The sequence below is a fragment of the Heteronotia binoei genome, chromosome 6 (assembly GCF_032191835.1).
Source record: "Heteronotia binoei isolate CCM8104 ecotype False Entrance Well chromosome 6, APGP_CSIRO_Hbin_v1, whole genome shotgun sequence".
Taxonomy (NCBI): domain Eukaryota; kingdom Metazoa; phylum Chordata; class Lepidosauria; order Squamata; family Gekkonidae; genus Heteronotia; species Heteronotia binoei.
Window position 1 is genome coordinate 37,265,120 of NC_083228.1, and position 19,180 is coordinate 37,284,299.

The 19,180-nt window shown below is 45.3% G+C and overlaps 1 protein-coding gene and 1 non-coding gene across 2 annotated transcripts in view; both read left to right on the forward strand.

Annotated features, from left to right (window-relative positions):
• The window catches only part of LOC132573656 (lipase member M-like), a 38,950-nt gene extending 23,241 nt beyond the window's left edge, over positions 1-15,709 (forward strand). The window contains exons 6-9 of the mRNA XM_060241280.1: positions 2,551-2,697; positions 3,490-3,561; positions 10,219-10,284; positions 15,476-15,709. Of these exons, the coding sequence (XP_060097263.1) occupies positions 2,551-2,697; positions 3,490-3,561; positions 10,219-10,284; positions 15,476-15,709 (519 nt within the window). The remainder of the gene's footprint in view (positions 1-2,550; positions 2,698-3,489; positions 3,562-10,218; positions 10,285-15,475) is intronic.
• Positions 13,584-13,655, forward strand: TRNAT-UGU (transfer RNA threonine (anticodon UGU)). The gene has a single exon. It is a non-coding gene; the product is annotated as a tRNA-Thr (tRNA).
• Positions 15,710-19,180: the final 3,471 nt, after the last annotated feature.

The following is a 19,180-nucleotide window of genomic DNA, read 5'->3' on the forward strand; positions in this document are numbered from 1 at the left end:
ACAAGACCAGGGCGATAGTCCAGGCCCCAGCCCCCACTTGCAATGCAGAGCTGCAAAGTTTTGGGGGGGCTCCTGAACTTTTACCACTCATTCTTGCCCCACAAAGCAGCCCTGGACGAACCCCTACAGCCTCCTAGACAAGGGCGCCCCATGTGTCTGGGGAAGAAAGCAGACTACAGCCTTCCAGGAGGTCAAGGACATCTTGGTTTCAAATTAGGTACTCCACCATTTTGACGAGTCCCTCCTCGTGTTTTTAGCCTGTGATGCTTCCCCTTATGGAGTGGGTGCCGTCCTGGGCTACCAACTCCCGTATGGGAGATGTCCCTGTGGCTTATTACTCTCGGACCTTGAAGCAGGCTGAGTGCAACTATGCCCAAATAGATAAGGAGGCATTGGCAATCGTGGTGGGCATATACAAATTCAACGACTAACTGTATGGTAGGCACTTCATGATTGCCACAGACCACAAACCACTGCTTGGCCTACTTGCCCCAGACCACCAGACACTGCAGATCGTGTTGCAGCGGGTCCTGTGGTGGAACGAGTTCCTCAACTCATACACCTACAAGCTTGTCTACCGCCCTGGCAAGGCAATGGGCCATGCAGACGCCCTCAGCTGCCTTTCGCTCCGGAGATGGACCCTGATCCAGCCCACCATGTGATGCTTCTGGAGTCTCTACTGGAGCGGCCCCTCCACGCAGCTGAGGTAGTCAGGTCCATGGGTAGAGACTGCATACTTGCAAGCATTTTGAACTGGGTGGGGAGGGGTTGGCCCACAGGCAAATTGGACGCTGAATTCAGACTGTTTGTTTCTCGCCGGGAGAAATTCTCCTTACACAAAGGGTGTATTCTTTGGGGCAGCAGAGTGGTGGTCCCTCCCCCACTCCGGAAGCAAGTGCTCGAAACCTTGCACGAGACACACCTGGGGATATTGTGTATGAAAGCTCTGATGTGGAGCTATGTATGGTGGCCGGGGATGGATGAAGAGATAGAGGGGTGGGTTAGGAGGTGCCCACCCTGCCAAGAGTCCTGGCCAAATCCGCCCGGCACCCCCGTTCACCTCTGGGAATCCAATTGGGTGTCGTGGTCCTGGCTACACTTAGACTTTGCGGGGCCATACCAGGGGCAAATATTCTTTATCTTGGTGGATGCTTACACGAAGTGGCTGGAGGTCATCCCAATTGCTTCCACCTCCACTGTGGCTGCAGTCAGAGTCTTACGGAGGGTTTTTTGGACCCTCGGAATCCCTGTCACCATAGTGATGGACAATGGCACTGTTTTTACCTCCCGGGAGTTCCAGGAATTCCTGAATAGGTACCTCACCAGCCACATTCGGTCTGCTCCCTTTCACCCTGCCACTAACGGCCAAGCATAGCACATGGTTCGCACAACCAAGGAGGTCCTGGGTCGCATAGTCCATGGGGATTGTGACCACCAACTGTCTGCCTTCCTATTTGGGAACAGGATCAACTCTAATCCGGCTACGGGTGTAAGCCCTGCTGAGTTACTCATGGGCAGGCAGTTAACCACCCGGCTTGATAGGCTACACCCCGACTAGGCCTCGAACCTCTGCAGTTCCCCCGAGACCAGGGAGGCCACTAGGGGGTTCTTTCCAGGGGATCCGGTCTATGCTAAGAACTTTGTGAGCGGGCCAGAGTGGATACCAGTTTGGGTGCTGTGGCTCACTGGGTCCCGCTCTTAAGAGGTCTCGTTTAAAACATAAGAGAAGCCATGTTGGATCAGGCCAATGGCCCACCTAGTCCAACACTCTGTTTCACATATTGGCCAAAAAAATTATATATATATATATATATATATATACACACACACACACACACACACACACACACACTGTGGCTAATAGCCACTGATGGACCTCTGCTCCATATTTTTATCTAAACCCCTCTTGAAGGTGGCCATGCTTGTGGCTGCCACCACCTCCTGTGGCAGTGAATTCCACATGTTAATCACTCTTTGGGTGAAGAAGTATTTAGCCACATTGAACCTCATCTGCCATGTTGATGCCCACTCACCCAGCCTCAACAGATCCCTTTGGAGTTCCTCACAATCCTCTCTGGTTCTCACCACCCTGAACAATTTAGTGTCATCCGCAAACTTGGCCACTTCACTGCTCACTCCCAACTCTAAATCATTTATGAACAAGTTAAAGAGCATGGATACCGAGCCCTGCGGCACCCCACTGCTTACCGTCCTCCACTGCGAAGACTGCCCATTTATACTCACTCTCTGCTTCCTATTACTCTGCTTCCTATTACTCACCATGAACAAAGGTTCTTATAGGTGCAAAGGATCCTGAATAGACTTGGACTTTCTCTTCTACCTATACCTCTTTAATTTTACCTACAAGATGCAGGAGACAGCAGAAAGCATTGGTACGAGGATGTTGGGAATCACAGAGTTTAATGCAGCCTTGAATTCACCAATCAGGTATAAGGACATCAGTGTAACTAGAAAAGTTCTCTTGCTAATAAACACATTTAGATGACTACTTAAAGAGAGTGACATTATGCATTTTTTTTTATTTTACAGTTTATATGGGGCAACAAGGAGTTTTGTATGATTCCAAATAAGATGAAACATCTGAATGCTAAGGTCTGCAACTATCCAGCAGTGGACAAACTGTGCATCAAATTTATTTCCATAATTTTTGGAAATAATGAGAAGAATATAAATGTGGTAAGTAGATTTGTTCTGTTTATTTATTTATTTAAACATTTATTTAAACCCCACCTTTCCTTCTGGTTCAAGGCTACATGAAAGCAAGAAGAGAAGCATGAGATTTGAAAGAAATGTCGATTTCAGCCCTATTATAATTGCCATGTGAATTCCAGTAATTATAAATGGTAGCATCTATACATCACTGGGCATAGCAGTTTTGTTGTGCTGTAGCACTAATTCACCACCTGATTATTTTATATAGACAATCCAATCCACTTGCAAATTATCATTATACCACAATACGAGCACAGTGTCTGATGATGTGTGGCTGCTGTTCACATGGCAATTAGATGCAACACATGAATTTAATTGCATAACAGTGTACAATTCCCATCAGTTCCATGATCACAAGACCTTATCCGTGATATATTTGAATGGACAGGAGGGTGGAGGGACAGGTGGAATGACACCTGCAAACTGCATAGGATCGTTAGATTACATGTCTCAAGTACTCCTATGCAAAGATTTGTGTTTTGAGCTGGAAGAAAATAAATGTAAATTACCATTGTAATAGGGCTCGTATGAGCATCACCATAAGAATGGGGGATTATACTACTGGATATGCATCTGTATCCAAATCAACATGCTTCCACATGTAGATATTCATTGCTGGATCCAGGGATTTGTATGTCTTCATTGATACCAGTTGTTGGTGGGAACCCCAAACTTATTATTTCATTCATTTCCACCTTGAGAGCTGTGAAAAAAACAGAATCTAAACACATTTTCATTCTTACTTTTCTTTCCCAGAGTCGAATAGATGTCTATGCTTCAATGTTTCCTGATTATTCTTCAGTAAAAACGTTGGTTCACTGGGGCCAGGTAGAGTTAAGTAATTATTTTCTAACAGTTGAAATGCAACCACATCAACATTTTCAATATGATTGAATGTTCAATGCCTGTCTATGGTTTCAATGCTGCAAAGTGGCATTTCCCAATGGCAGGGTTGCAACATGGCACCGGGCTGTGGAGCCCACAATGGCAGGACACAGCGCCTCCATTCTCCTGGCCACCCCTCCCCTGCCTTCCCCCGCATTCCTCCTCCCTCCTCGGGTTGCCCACCTCAGTGTCTCCTTCTTCCACCCTTCCCCACCCCAGGCAGGTCAGTTTCATGCTGCGCAAAGATCTTCCCCCCACCCCAGACTGATCGCCCGATCGAAGGGAAATCAGTGCTGAGCTCATTCCGTGCTGGCTCAAGCCGGCCGCAGGTCAAACAGACTTTAGCTGAAAAGGGCGCATGGATGGGAAGGAAGTGCTGGGGAGGGAGGAGCCATAAGCCCTTTTCAGCCACGGTCTGTTCGATCTGTGGCTGGCTTGAGCCAGCATGGAATGAGCTCAGCACCGATTTCCCACCAATCGGGCGATCAGTGTGTGTGTGTGGGGGGAGGCTTTGTGCAGCATGAAACGGACCTGTCTGTGGTGGGGAAGGAAGGGAGAAGGAGGCATGCGACGGGGGGGGGGGGAGGCGTGATGCGGGGGAGAGGCCAGGGGACTGGAGGCCCTGTGGCCCAGCGTTGAGGACTCTGTGGCCAGATTTCCCACCAAGAGTGAGCAGTTTTAAAGGAAAGTTGCTCCCATCCCATCCCATCCCATTTCCTTTCTTTTCTCTTTCTTCCTTTTGTCCCTCCTTTCTTTCACTCTTTCCCTTCCTTTTCCTTCCTTCCTTCAGTCTTTTTCTTTGTCTTTCTTCCTTCTCTCTCTCTGTCAGTCTTTTCCTGTCTTTCTTCCTCTCTCTCTTTTTCTCTTTCTGTCAGTCAGTCTTTCCCCCTGTCTTCCTTCCTTCCTTCCTTCCTTCCTTCCTTCCTTCCTTCCTTCCTTCCTTCCTTCCTTGCCATTGCTAATCTGAGTAGACGTTGGGGGGTAGAGAAGCTTGAAAAGCCCTACCATTTTATGTTTTCCCAGGCTGCCATTTCATGTTATCCCAGGCTGAGAGCATTTTATATTTTTAGTTTTCTGTTGTGTGGTCCTTGTGCTTTTTCTTAATGTTTTATTTTTAAAATTGCATTGCAAAATCTCACTATTCTCCTACCTTTCCTAAACAAAATATTGCAAGAGTTTTAGGCTTGTTTGTACATTATTTCCTGTCTTCCGGCTCCACCCCCAAAGTCTCCTGGCTCCAGCCCCAAATTTTAGTGGACCACGAAGGAGAAGTGTAAAAATAACCAGGGTACAGGGGCGGGGGGGGGGGGGGATTTGGGAAACCCTGCTACAAAGCATTTCCATGAAAGGAAGTGATTTCCATAAGCGGAGTGCAATTTCCTTGCCTCTCTCTTCTTCCTGCAATTCAAAATGTCCCCTGAAATGCTGCTCTTAGGAATACATGGTGCTCCAAGACCAACGCTGGGAGGCATTGTGGTCTGCAGTGGGAAAATGTAGATTGTTCTGCCATTGCAAATGCCCAATGCGATTCAGGAATGTTTATGGCTGGATGCCAAAAAATGTATTTCATCTACTGAAAAGGAGTTTTCAAAACTCAGACATATTGTCCCTTACATTTTTACAATGATTGTCTAGGTGCTGCAATATTTCCAAAAGCACTGTGATGAATTTTATAGGGGAAAGACTTCTATCATTCATTTATCTGCATTTTTAGTTGGGGAGGGACGGTGGCTCAGTGGTAGAGCATCTGCTTGGGAAGCAGAAGGTCCCAGGTTCAATCCCCGGCATCTCCAAAAAAGGATCCAAGCAAATAGGTGTGAAAAACCTCAGCTGGAGAGCCACTGCCAGTCTGAGAAGACAATACTGACTTTAATGGACCAAGTGTCTGATTCAGTATAAGGCAGCTTCATATGTTCATGTTGCCGTTTCTTACAATTACAAACAGATCTGCTCCCTACCACATTGAACATTCCTTCCTATGTTTATGGGGTAGTTTTTTTTAAGGATAGGAAGGAAGGAAGGAATATTAGGGGAGGGACGGTGGCTCAGTGGTAGAGCATCTGCTTGGGAAGCAGAAGGTCCCAGGTTCAATCCCCGGCATCTCCAAAAAAGGATCCGGGCAAATAGGTGTGAAAAACCTCAGCTTGAGACCCTGGAGAGCTGCTGCCAGTCTGAGAAGACAATACTGACTTTGATGGACCAAGGGTCTGATTTCGTATAAAGCAACTTCATATGTTCATATGTTCAACATGAAAATACTGCAAGCTAGGGGGTGGAATAGAGAAGATAACTTTAAGATCATACATGAGGCATCAGAGGTTCTCATGTTATCCAGAATGGCCAGACCAGTTACAGTTGGTTTGTTAGATTTCATAAAACACTCCCAGTTTTCACAAACAATTATTAAATGGCATGGACCAAGAATACATCTTAGAAAAGAACAAGATCTCCACTAGCTATATGAGGCACAAAAAGGCTTTGTATTATCAAAATTTCAAAAACAGTGCCTGAGACAGCAGTGAACATAACCAACTGGTAGTTGGATCACCTGGAAAACATGTGGCTAAATACAATAATCTCCACCTGTGAGGAAAGATCTATGTTCAGGGTTTTAAAACTTTAATTATCAAAGGTCTCAGATTAGATATTTCCAAAGACTAGGATTATCATCAATTTAAAATTACCACTTTGGGATCTTGTATTTTATCCTTAAAAAAATGTTTGTATTGTTTTAGATAAAATAGGGGTACAGAAAGAAAAAGGGACAGGGAGATGAGAATTTGATAAAAAATATTTAACATACATAACAAGGGTGATCAACAACTCAATAGGCATACAATATTTAAAATACACATTTTCTGTGTAGAACATATTTATAATATTAAAAAATATTTTCCGTCTCAGTCCTAATTGAAATTAACACTACTTAAGCAGATATTTAATAATCTTTATGTACTATATAAATAGTCATTAAGGCCCAGAAGTTGTTTAAGCATTAGTTATCAAACATTGAATATTTAAAGTAATTTTACATTGCTTTGAAATATTGATGTGTCTTAATAATATAGTTACCACAATCAAACAATAATAAAAAAGGCAGACAATATGTTCTAAAATATTTCAGAAAGATATGGCAATAGATAGATCTATATATGTATCAAAGACAGATCTTAAATAAAACACTATTTCAGAAAATACTTATAATGCTATACTAAATATACTGAGGGGCTGTTCAGATGCACAGTATAATCAGTTGTTGCTGCTGTTTCATACTGGATTAAAAGTGGCTGATCAGACAGTAACATCTGCCTCTTGGTATTAACTTGTAGTAGCCCCCCCCATTGCTTCTCGGAACCAGAGTATTTTGTTACCTGCTCCTTTGTGGTGCTTTTTGAGTTCTCCAGTTTCACCTCGTAGTTTGCCCGTCTGGATAGTTCTTGACCAACTTCCGGATGTCTGAAGGCTGTCCCGGAGCAAAAGGAGCCTCAGACATCCGGTTTACGGTCGCCATTTTTTTTTTTACTACTTAGCAATATGTGCATAACTGCATAACCACATAATGTTTTAACCTATGTGCGTGCGCATATGCACTTGTGCACGCATGTGCATGACGCACATAAAAGTGGAGAAAAAACTGCATGGTGCCATTGTGTGGATGGCAGAAGACGGTTTCACTGCAGAGTGATTCGAATTGCAGTATGGCAGTCTGATTGATAATATCCGGAACAAAGATATTCAGAACAGAACCGGGTCAGGTTAACACAGACTCAACATGCTGTGTGAACAGAGCCTGATAGTCTTAAAGATATTGCTGAATTAAAAATAGCATTTCAATAACTTTAGTACAGCTCCCCCTACCCTCCATAGCTGGTATGTGACTTTGGAGTCTTCTCTTTTCCTCTGTTGGCAAGATTCCAGGTATTTTAGGGAGGTAGGGTGTTGGAGAGATTCTCCCACTGTGGTAGGGTATAGTTCTCAATGTATTTTTTGGGGTAGTTTTTTTAATTAAACCTGGGATGTAATGTCCTTTTCTGCCCTGATTCTTTGTTGATACTTCACTTGATTGTGTAATTGTTTTCTCAGGATTTTATAGTTAAAGTCTACTTTATATTCCAGAATACTCCAAAAAATATTATAGTAGTGAGTGATATGTATATGAAATTGCTCTGGCCCCTTCCTCTTCCCCCTTAGTTTGTATGTGAGCATGGGTCTTTCCCCCCTTTCTTGTTGGTAGATCTCAGGAACTTCAGGGGAAAAGGAATAATAGATGTCCTCCCTTGTGGTGTGGGGTGGATTTCAAAACATTTTGTAAGGAGAACTTTCTGATCAAACTTGGGATATGCTGTTAACCCTTCCTACCTTGATTCTTTGTTGAGATTGCCCTAGACTGTAAAAGTTTTTGTTTGTATGAATTTTACTGTTAAAATTTACTACATACCTCAGAATACTTTGACTTTTCCCTCTTCTCTCCCCTTTTTGCAGTGATATGTATGTGGCATGTTCTAAATAAACTTTATATCAGTAATAAATAAAAGCCCTACCGCAGTGGCAAATCTGAGGATTTTCATTCATTGGATGTGGCCTATGTAGGATTGGCTCACATTGTCTCTGATATGCTATTGGCTGATTCTGCTCTCCCTCCCCCACCACTGGCCCCATCAGGCAAGAACCCCACCAGAAGGCCACTGACCTTTGAGTGAGACAGTTCTCTGCTGACAAATTCTCCTGGGGGCTTACTGATCACTACTGCCTGTCCTCAGGGCCCATTGTAAGAAGTCAGGGACAGTCTGTCTCTCCTCAACCCTCCAACAACACTGCTGCAAAGCAAACAGTGAAGCAAACAGTAAACTGTGAGAGACATGTTCCTTTCCCCCCGCCTACTCAGGCCCAGGAATGTTACCTCAGAGACAACCAAATCTTCTCTGTGTCCTCTCTGTCAACCAGCCTCAGAAAGGGTTGCTGTGTGGCCTCATGAAAGGCCTCCCAGCACATGCACCCTCCAAAGGCCCCACAAATATACAGGGAGGCAAGGCCCCGCTGAGAGTGTCCCCTCCGGGAAGTGCTAGCCAGAGGCTGTTGCTAGGTAACCCAGGCTGCTTTTCTCAGTAAAGGGAGAGGCCTCAGGTGAATAGAATAGCATACAATCCACCCTCCAAAGCAGTTTTTTTCTCCAGGATGGGGAGAAAAATCTCTTGTCTGGAATTCAATTCTGATCCCAGGAGATCTTCAGACTCCACCTGGAGGTTTAGCAATCCTAGAGTACCACAGAAAGTACAGCGAAATAACAAAAAATAACTGTGCACAGTAACAAAAAAAATCAAAATTAAATTGTCCATTCAAACCAATATATTTAGAAATCATTATCCCTCAATACAGAATGAATAACATATAGTTATAAAATCTAAATGGGAAATTTGCAGTGCAAGCAAAGTATCAAAATTTCAAATTTCATGTAAGCACGTCAGTGTCCGACTTCAAGCACTTAAAACATTTCAGCCACTGCTGCAGGTCAATTAAAGTGCCAGTACATCAAGTATTCTCTGCAAAACAGTCCCTTGAGCTCTCTGCTGGATCTTTTCTTCAATTTTCAAACCACATAATTTTCAAGCTTCAGTCTCTCCAAGAGAAATGTTTTAAGCAGTGGGAATCATAAATAGCCTCAACAGCAACGCTTGCATTTGTTACTGCTTCCATAACAACCTTCTTCCAAGAGGCATAGCCCACACATCTAAAATTACACAGAATATCTAATAAAATGATAAGACGCACATAGTTTCACAAAATATAACTTAATCAATACAATCACTCAGCAGAACATAAAGAATCACTCCACACAGCAGTAGACATGAAGAATAATCTCAAAATATTAACACAAGCACTTTCCTGTATATTACATTAATTGAAAACAGCTGTACACCATTTAAAGATACAAGAAACAATAACAGAAAGCTGGCTATTCAGGTTCCCAATGATATAGTAGTAAGACTAACATTTTATTATACAGCCTGTAATAATTGCAGGACAATTCCAGAGCTGAATTAAGTCCTGTGGGTTCAAGAAAATTCATTTTAAAGATCTGCCATTTTGTCTTTCCAGTTTTCACTAGTTGGGTATTCTTCCACATTCCATTTAGTTGCCCACATTATTCTATTCAGTATTTAATTTAATTTTTGTGATTTATACCCCACCCTATCCCACAAGCGGGGGGCTCAGGGCAGCTTACAACAGTTTATTTTATCTTGAGGTTTCAGAGATTTTACGGGGAATTTTTTTTTTTATATTTGTAATTACTATTTCATGAATATTACATAGGGATGTCATCCTTCATGTGGGACCTGGAGATCTCCCAGAATTACAACTGATCTTCAGCCTACAGAGATCAGTTCCATGGAGAAGATTTCTGCTTTGGAGGGTAGATAGACCTTGCAGCATTATATCCCACTGAGGTAGCTCCCCTCGTCTTTTCCTGCCCTCCTGAGGCTCCCCCCCCCCAGATCCCCTGGAATTTCCTAACCTTAAGTTGGCAACCCTAACTATCAGTCATACAAAATTTTGAGAATTTGCCAGGTTTCACACTATATCTCTCTCTTTTCCTTTTAGGTTGCTCGATCAGGAGAATTTAAATATTTTGACTATGGCAGTAAAAACAAAGCTGTATATAATATGGTAAGTAAAAGGTGATAGTGATGAGGACGTTGAAAAAAAATGTGTGAATCATGTTATAAGAGGTTTACCTTGCTGGTTAAAAATGTAGTATGAGCACTGGAATGACTTTTGGTTTCTTATACAATTCTTTGGAAATGATGAATGACTGAGAGGACATCACAGAAACAAGTACTTTGTTGACTATTTCTTGCTAAGTGTATGCATTCCTGTCCATCCCCTTCTGATCTATATCCTGATCTTTACTTCTTCTTTGTTCACGTTCAGGTATTTCTTCTATTCTTTCATAAAATGGTCATTTCCATGCATCCGTAATACTGTTTTCGCTGTATAAGTTCCTTTTACCTTTTTTCTTTAAATCATGATTAGGATCTCATTGCTTTATTTAAAATCCTCTTTTGTCATGCTCCTTCTTAAAATGTAGTACCTTGAGTAGATATTCATTCTCCGAGGTAGTGCTGTTACTCAAATTGGCATACACATGACCCACAACATGCAAAAGCACCCCCTTGCTGGAACAGAGCAAATGTGCATTTTCAGGTACATCAATACTTGTAACCTAACCTGTGTGCACCAAGGTCCAGATTCAGACCAACACTCGAAAGAACAAGTGGGAATCAGGTTTGTAAACAGAAACTGTTTTTATCTTAATAAACAGAAAGGAGACCAAATTGAGTTAAACAGTTTGTATAGCTAAAAGAGAATTACAGGAAAGAATATCAAGATGTTAGTCTTCTGTAGCAGTAGAAAATGGCAAGAGTCCAGTAGCATCTTAAAGACTAACATTTGTGGCAGGGTGTGAGCTTTCATGAGTCACTACTCAGTTCCTCTGAAAAGAAAATGACAGTGGAAGATACAACACAAAACCTTTCTCTATAAAAACCACCTACCTGCTTGGGGAATAAAATCACTCCCGCACTCAGTTGCCAGCATGATACATAGGGGCCTGCCCATGGAGTGAAAAGAGGGAAGTTGTCCTTAGATGCGACAAAGCAACATTAGGTGAAAAAACTGACTTAGTGGCAGAAAGAGACACAGAAACAGGTCCATGAAGTTGAAAAGCAAGAGGCCAACTGAGAGGCTAGAGTAACAGGATGTATCCCAAACTGGTTACAAAAACTGGGACTGAGGGGTACCTATATCCTTTTGCTGAGACGAAGAAAAGTTACAGGGTGCTGGCAATTGAGTGCGGGAGTGATAAAACCCCACTCTTTCAAAGATTGACTGAAAATAAAATCCATTGTATCATAGAAGGGAGTCTTCTCCTTTGGTATGAAGAATGTCTATTGGAGGGGTGGCAACGGTAGCTCTCCAGATGTTTTTGCCTACAACTCCCATCAGCCCCAACCATCAGCCATGCTGGCTGGGACTGATAGGAGTTGTAGGCAAAAAACATCTGGAGAGCTACCGTTGGCCACCCCTGGTCTATGGTATTCCTATGGAGAGATTTGGAAGCTGAATATGACAGAATACTTGTTATGACTAGAAAAGAGCAGAAATTTTCTTATCCAATCATTGAGACACAGACTGATTCCTCACTAGCATTTGCTCCACCCCTGGGCCTCTGCATGAGTGATAGAGTGCTTTCTGCTTTAGTGTGACTCACTGCCTTTTGATATCAGTTTAATTTAGATACCATCTGTCATTGCTAGGCCTATTTCGAAGAGTACGTATTTGCAGAAAAGGGGCAGACAAACCATGCCAAAAATGGGGGTCCCCAGGGGGATTAAGGCCTAAGGGACAGCAGGAATTAAAGTAAAATCCAAGTATTAAAGAGCATCAAATATAAACACAAGCTATTAGCTTTTCAAGTGCAGAACTTCAGAACATGTTGGCTACTCAGTTGCAGAGAACTGGCACCAGCAGAAGATATTAGCATCTCTGCAGTAAGGACAGCAGGCACTGTTGTAAAAATGGGAACACTGGAACTGGTGTGGAGTCAACAGATTTCCAAGGATAGAGATAGGCTTCCCAACCCTCCTGCCCTGGTGGGGGACCCCAGGATTTCCAGCCTCTTCCCCCGCTCCCAAAAAAAATGGAAGTGGGGGAGGGGGGAAACGGCGCCAAGGAGTGTGGCCCGGTGAGTGGCAGGGGTGGCGGGACCATGGCGATTGTCCCGGGCTGGCCGCCCTCTGGCCGCTTTTGGCCTTGCTCCCCCCCTTCGGTGGCTCCCGCGGGGAGGAGGGGGCGTCTGGGCCGGGCTTCGAGCTCCGAGCCCCCTTCGGCCGCGGCTGACCGGGCCGCCCCCTTTCTGAAGTTGGCCCCATCCCCGCTGGGCCGGCAAGAGCTGCTATGCTGGCTGGCTGGCTGGGCTGGGCGGGTGGGCGGCCCGGGACTGGGGTGCAGGGGACGTGGGCAATGTGCGTCATGGCGCCACCAGAGAGAACATGGCCCGGTGAGTGGCAGGGGCGGCGGGGCGCTGTGGGCGCTTTTGGCTCCCGCAGGGAGGAGGGGGCGTCTGGGCCGGGCTGGGCTCCGAGCCCCCTTTGGCCAGAACTCCCTTCAGAGTTCAGTTATGCTTGTCACACCCTTGCTCCTGGCTCCGCCCCTAATGTCTCCTGGCTCCACCCCCAAAGTCTCCAGATATTTCTTGAATTGGACTTGGCAACCCTAGATAGAGAGTACATTGCTACCTGGATGTATTCAAAACACATCGGGGGGGGGGGGAGTGCAGTTTGGCAATAAGTGAGCCTGGCACAGGCAGTATTGCCTAGAGAGACCTACTTCATTGTTGCAAGGGTCTGGGTTCCTTCAGACAAGGGCCTACACTTACGTTCTTGAAGCAGAAGAGTGTTCCAGGACCAAAAGATACAGTACATTATCAGCACTTTGGTTTATACACAAACAATCACAAAAGAAAAGAGAAAAAGCACTGACAGTGATGAGATAAGCCTGGGCATGATGACTGGAATTGATCTTTTATGTTTGGGTTGCTTGATAAAAAAAAAAAAAGACCCAACTACCTACCTGTGAATCCTGCAGATTATGAAATATTTTCCTCCTTCCCATGTTTGGGCATTAAGCTTTTTAGACTTAGAACATCAGTATATGTTGGTTTATCATTAAAGTCCTCTTTCAATAATTTTTCTCTGATTCCACCACTCTGGTACAGAGTTGGCCATCCTGAAGTAACTAGTAGAATTGTACAATTTAACTCAGGAACACCCTCATTTTACTGAATCTATTTTTCTGCTTATTACTGACATGGGAAAGATTCAGATGTTGAATGAGATATAGGTGGAACAAAATGCCAAAAAATAATTTTCCAAAAAAAGATGTCCCACATCCACAAGCAAAGGGGAGGGATTGTGGCTCAGTGGTAGAGCATCTATTTTGTAAGCAGAAAGTCCTAGGTTCAATCCCTGGCATCTCCAGCGAAAAGGACCAGGCAGGAGGTAATGTGAAAGACCTCAGCCTGAGACCCTGGAGAGCCGCTGCCAGTCTGAGTAGACAATACTGACATTGATGGATCGAAGGTCTGATTCAGTAGAAGGCGGCTTCATATATTCAAGAGATTTTCAGATGCTAGAAGATGAACTGTTCTGTTGCCCACTCACCCCCTTGAATTTAACACTACACAAGTTATGGGATAAACTGGGAATGTTATTTACATATAAGCTGATCTGTACCATTAAATAAATCTTAAAGCACAGGTTGCATTGAGCTTGCAAAGCAAGCTTCCTAACAGGCAAGCTACCCTGGCTCAGAGTCAGGTCCAGATGCTTCCGGACTCTACTCATCAGGGCTCACATGCCAGTGTGTAGAGAGAGCATATCCATGACTGTGAAGTCTTAAGGTTAGTCATATGCTTCCCCCAATCCTGAAGAGGCCCCCAGCTGGGCCACCTGAACTTCCAAGCCTCTAGGTAGCCAAATTGAGAACATCCCCCCCCCCCCCCCCCCGCATTGCTGATATCTTCGGATGCTTGCCAATTCAAAATATCCTTCAACCCATGCTTTTCCCATCATCCCAGTTAGGGCCTAACCAGTGATACCAGGCCTATTTATACCTCATCACTCTGACCATGTGGATCAGGTGAAAAAAGCCCCCCCCCCCCCCGTGGCCAAATTTAGTAAGGCCCAAAAATTCCCTGCTCAGCCCCATAACCAGTAACTAGCTAAATTAGGGTTGCCAAGTCCAATTCAAGAAATATCTGGGGACTTTGGGGGTGGAGCCAGGAGACATCGGGGCGGAGCCAGGAACAAGGGTGTTACAAGCATAACTGAACTCCAAGGGCGTTCTGGCCATCACATTTAAAGGGACCGCACACCTTTTAAAATGTTTTCCTTCCATAGGAAATAATGAAGGATAGGGGCACCTTCTTTTGGGGCTCATAGAATTGGACCCCATGGTCCAATTGTTTTGAAACTTGGGGGATACTTTGGGGAAAGTCACTAGATACTATACTGATAATTTGGTGCCTCTACCTCAAAAACAGCATCCCCAGAGCCCCCGAAACCTCCAGATCAATTCCCCATATACCCTATGAGAATCGATCTCCACATAGAGAATAATGAAGTACTCAGCAGACTCCCCCCCCCCCCAATTTCTGGCAACACTGAAGGGGGACTGGCCTCTCTACTCACAAGTTGCTGCCAACTTCTTCAAAGTAACACAGACACCCAATCCCAAGAGGAAGCCTTTCAATCAGCAACTGAAGCCTCCAGAGGTAGAAACGCACATGGTCCTCTGGGGGTGCAGCTCCCCCCCCCTCCGCCGGCCAGACTCCCCGAAAAGATGCCTGTAGCAGCCGGAGAGGACGCAAGGACGACGAGTCCCAGCATGCACCTTGCGAAGGGAGGCCGCGTCGTTTCCCCCCCCCCCACTACCACCCCGCTGCCACCTTTTTGGAGAGCAGGGGAAAAGGCTGCTAATCCAGGGGTCCCCCGGCAGGGCGGGGGGTTTGGGAAGCCTAAGCTAAATCCACATGGTCTTAACAAGAGGGTGGGTGGGTAGGGAGCGTGCGCTGGACCATGGGCAGCCATCCCGTGACATGCCAGCTCCCCCTCACTGAACCTGCATAGACTCTCCCCACCCTCATGATTCCATCCAAAGAAGTGGGAGGTGGGCAATTGCTAGTGGTTGCTCAATGCCCACCATCATTTTTTTTGGGGGGGGGGGTTCTCCAAGAAAAAAATATAATTAATCAATCAGCAATGCTCATTTTCATTTTTAATTTTTTTTTCTTCGACAGACTACTCCTCCATTTTATAAAGTGGAAGATATGACTGTGCCAACAGCCCTGTGGAGTGGTGGAAATGATATTCTTGCAAATTCAGAAGATATTGAACTGCTGCTCCCTCGAATCACTTCCTTAATCTTCCATAAGAATATTTCCAATTGGCAACATGTAGACTTTAATTTAGGCCTTGATGCTCCATTGAAGCTATACCCAGATATGTTTTGGTTGATGGAGCAGTACAAATGAAGCCTTACTTAATATGAAGTATTAACTGCATATATTTCATCTCAAATGTGGAAATGCATAAAATATTTCCTTAAGTGTAGAGTATCTGTACAGTTTCTGATTCATTCTGTAAGTTATTTATATTTTTAGTTCTTATTGCTCATTATCAGTTTTCAAATAGTCTGTTGAAGCAGGACTATGAGTAGAAGACCAAGTCATGTGAAGAAGTTCTGAAGGAGCTGGACAGGAGATGACTGAGAGGTGATATGATCATCATCTTCACGTAATTGCAGGACTGGCATATAGAGGATACTGCTGAGTTGTTTGCTGTGGCCCCAGAAGGTGGGGATCAGAATCGACAGTTAAATCAGAAGAGTTTTCAACAAACATTAGACAGAACTTCCAGACAGAGTGGCTCCTCAGTGGAACAGGCTTCCTTGAGAGGTGGTGGGCTCTCCTTCTTTGGCTAGATGGCCATATGACAGCAAACAACATATGACATCTTGATGCGCCCGTGCTTAGGAGGGTGGTCTTTAGTGACGCAAAGAATGAAAGCTTGCACACAGTAGTGTTAAAACCACTATATACAATTTATTTACACCTCTCACTCTCCAATCTGACAAAGTGCTCCGCTGCTCTCCACCACACATATCCCACACACAGTAAAGTGTCTTTGTACATTTATACATCAAGTCCAGCCAGGTAACCAATCAGCTTCCTGCTGAGTCATACTGACTTTGCTCCGGCTGATGAAATCTGGCAACCAGCCACCTTCTGTCACTTAGATGATCTACCTGGCAGATCAGTTTCACTTTCCCAGCATGTGCTAGAAACTGTCAAGGCTTTTGCATATAACTCTGACATGCTGATCCTGTGAACATAGGGAGAGGTATTTGAGAATTTCCTTCATTACTCAGGGGATTGGAGTGGATGACCCTGGAGGTCCCTCCCAGCTCCTTGATTCTATGATGTAATGGAAATAGAAAACACATTCTCTGCTATCACAACTAGTTAGGGCCTGAAGTTGCCAACTCTGGTTTGGGAAATTCCTGGAGATCCTTATCCTGAAGCCCATTTTAAACTGAACTGCAGAAGAAGGCAGTACAGATTCCCAGGGGTCATTTTGTAGAAGAAGAGGTGCTGGAGCTCATTAGCACAACTCATTTGCAGAACTCATTTGCATATGCCACACATCCCTGACATCAACAGAAGGTATACTAAATTATATCAGTTCAGCATCTTCCTTAAAATGCTTTTTGAATTATAATTCTCATAATAATTCCCATCATACTTTTTAAATGTCTTCCTCCTATGTGGCCACAGTGGCATGATGAAGGTTTTTTTATCTGTTTGCTTTATATGTTTTAGTTACTTTCCAATTTTTTGGTGGGGGAAAATATTAGAAAGTTTGTAAACTCTTAGAGTTCAGCAAAATTCTCACGGGGGGGGTTGAACAATGGAGCCCAGAAGCAAGTAGTCAGGGGGAGGATAAGAAAGAAAGAGCACAATAAAATTTAGAGGTTCTGAATCTCCGCTCCTGTGAGCTCCTGCCCAAAATGAGGCCTGCAGATTCCCCATAAGCACAGCCAATCCAAGCTAGACTGCCCTCTCAAACGCCCAGTTTAAATCAGGTGGCAGGAGAAGGTAGTGCACAGCTGTGCTTGCAGGAAGCGATCAGCTTGCTGGTTGTACATCCATCCAAGCTGGGCTACCCTCTCCTGTCACCTGGGTAACAGAAGAAGGCAGCACAGAGTTGCACTTGCAGGGAGTGATTGGCTCCCTGCAGGCACAGCTGATTTTGGCTGGGCGGCTGCCATTTCCTGTTGCCTGGTCTAAACTAGGTTGAGCAAAGCATGATAGGGACTATGAAAGAAATATTTTACCTACTTCTTGCACTGTTGGAGGATTGGAGGAGTGTAGTCTAATATGCAAAGGAGTTTCTGCTACAAAAAAAGCCCTGCTTGGATGATATTCAGTGCTGGCGCTTGGGCTTTCAGCACCCCAGGCAAGGTGCACACTGCTGCCCCGTGCCACAGCCCCCACTCAGCCCCTTCCTGACTCAGAAGGGACTGGGCAGGTTGCACAGCTTGTTTCCTTGCTCAGAGGCATTTGGAGTGGTTCTGAACACCTCAGGGTGAGCCAACATGAGATGTGCATTTCCAACACTTATTAGACATTTTAACACACATTTTAGATAGTTTTTCAGGAGTTACATAACATCTATAAAACATTTTATAAACATTTTCTTTAAAGGCTGTTGACTCAGTCAATTTAATATTGTTTCCATAGTGCCTCCCACTCATCTAGAGCAGAGTTTCCCATTTGGTGGGTAAGGGCCCAGGCCATTGGGCATTCCTTACCGGGCCACAAAAGAAGCCCTAGGTAGCCCTGCCCCCAGGAGCCACTTCCGGCTGAGCTGCCCTGAGTTTTGCACTTTCCAACAAGCAGCTCAGATCCCCAGAATACCAACCAACTTCCCCAAGCATAGCTGTGTGGGGGAGTGGCTGGTGTGAAGCCCCAGCTTTTCTGGAGGACAGGGCTTATTGAATACTAAGTAGGCACAAGGTCAGAGCAGCCGCCATTGCTGGACCAGCTGCTTATATGGATGGTTGGTGCTTTGCCACAGTATCCTCTTTTCCCACAGAGCTCTTCCCTAAAGTTAAGGTAAGTGCAGGGGGGGGGGGGAGAGGCTTGGGGTGAGGGGCTGGGCCCTCCATGCAAACTGGGCATCAGCCCCGCTGAGCTTCTCTGTGCTCTGGGTGGTCTGGGGGGGGGGATTGCAGGAAGGCCTCGTCAAGAGAAGGCCTCCATGTAAACTGGGCGATCTGGCCCTACTGGGCTTTCCTGCACTGCGAGGAGGTCCAGCAGGGTGTGGGGTTTGCAAGAAGGCCACCTCAAGAGAAGGCCTCCATGTAAACTGGGGGATCTGGCCCCACTGGGCTTCTCCGCACTGCAGGGAGGTCTAGAAGAGTGCGAGATTTGCAGGATGTAAGGCCTCCTCAAGAGAAGGCTTCTGTGTAAACTGGGGAATCTGGCCCTGTTGGGCTTTCTCGCACTGTGGGCAGGTCCAGCAGGGTGTGGAGTTTGCAAGAAGGCTACCTTAAGAGAAGGCCTCCATGTAAACTGGGGGATTTGGCCCCACTGGGCTTCCCCGCACTGCGGGGAGGTCCAGAAGAGTGCGAGATTTGCAGGATGTAAGGCCTCCTCAAGAGAAGGCCTCTTTGTAAACTGGGGAATCTGGCCCTGTTGGGCTTTCCTGCACTGCGGGGAGGTCCAGCGGGGTATGGGGTTTGCAAGAAGGACTCCTCAAGAGATGGCCTTTGTGTAAACTGAGGGATCTGGCTCTGCTGGGTTTCCCCACGCTGCGGGGAAGTCCAGCGGGGTGTGGAGTTTCAAGAAGGCCTCTTCAAGAGAAGGCCTCCATGTAAACCAGGAATCTGGCCCTGCTGGGCTTCCCCGCACTGCGCGGAATTCCAGTGGGGTGTGGGGTTT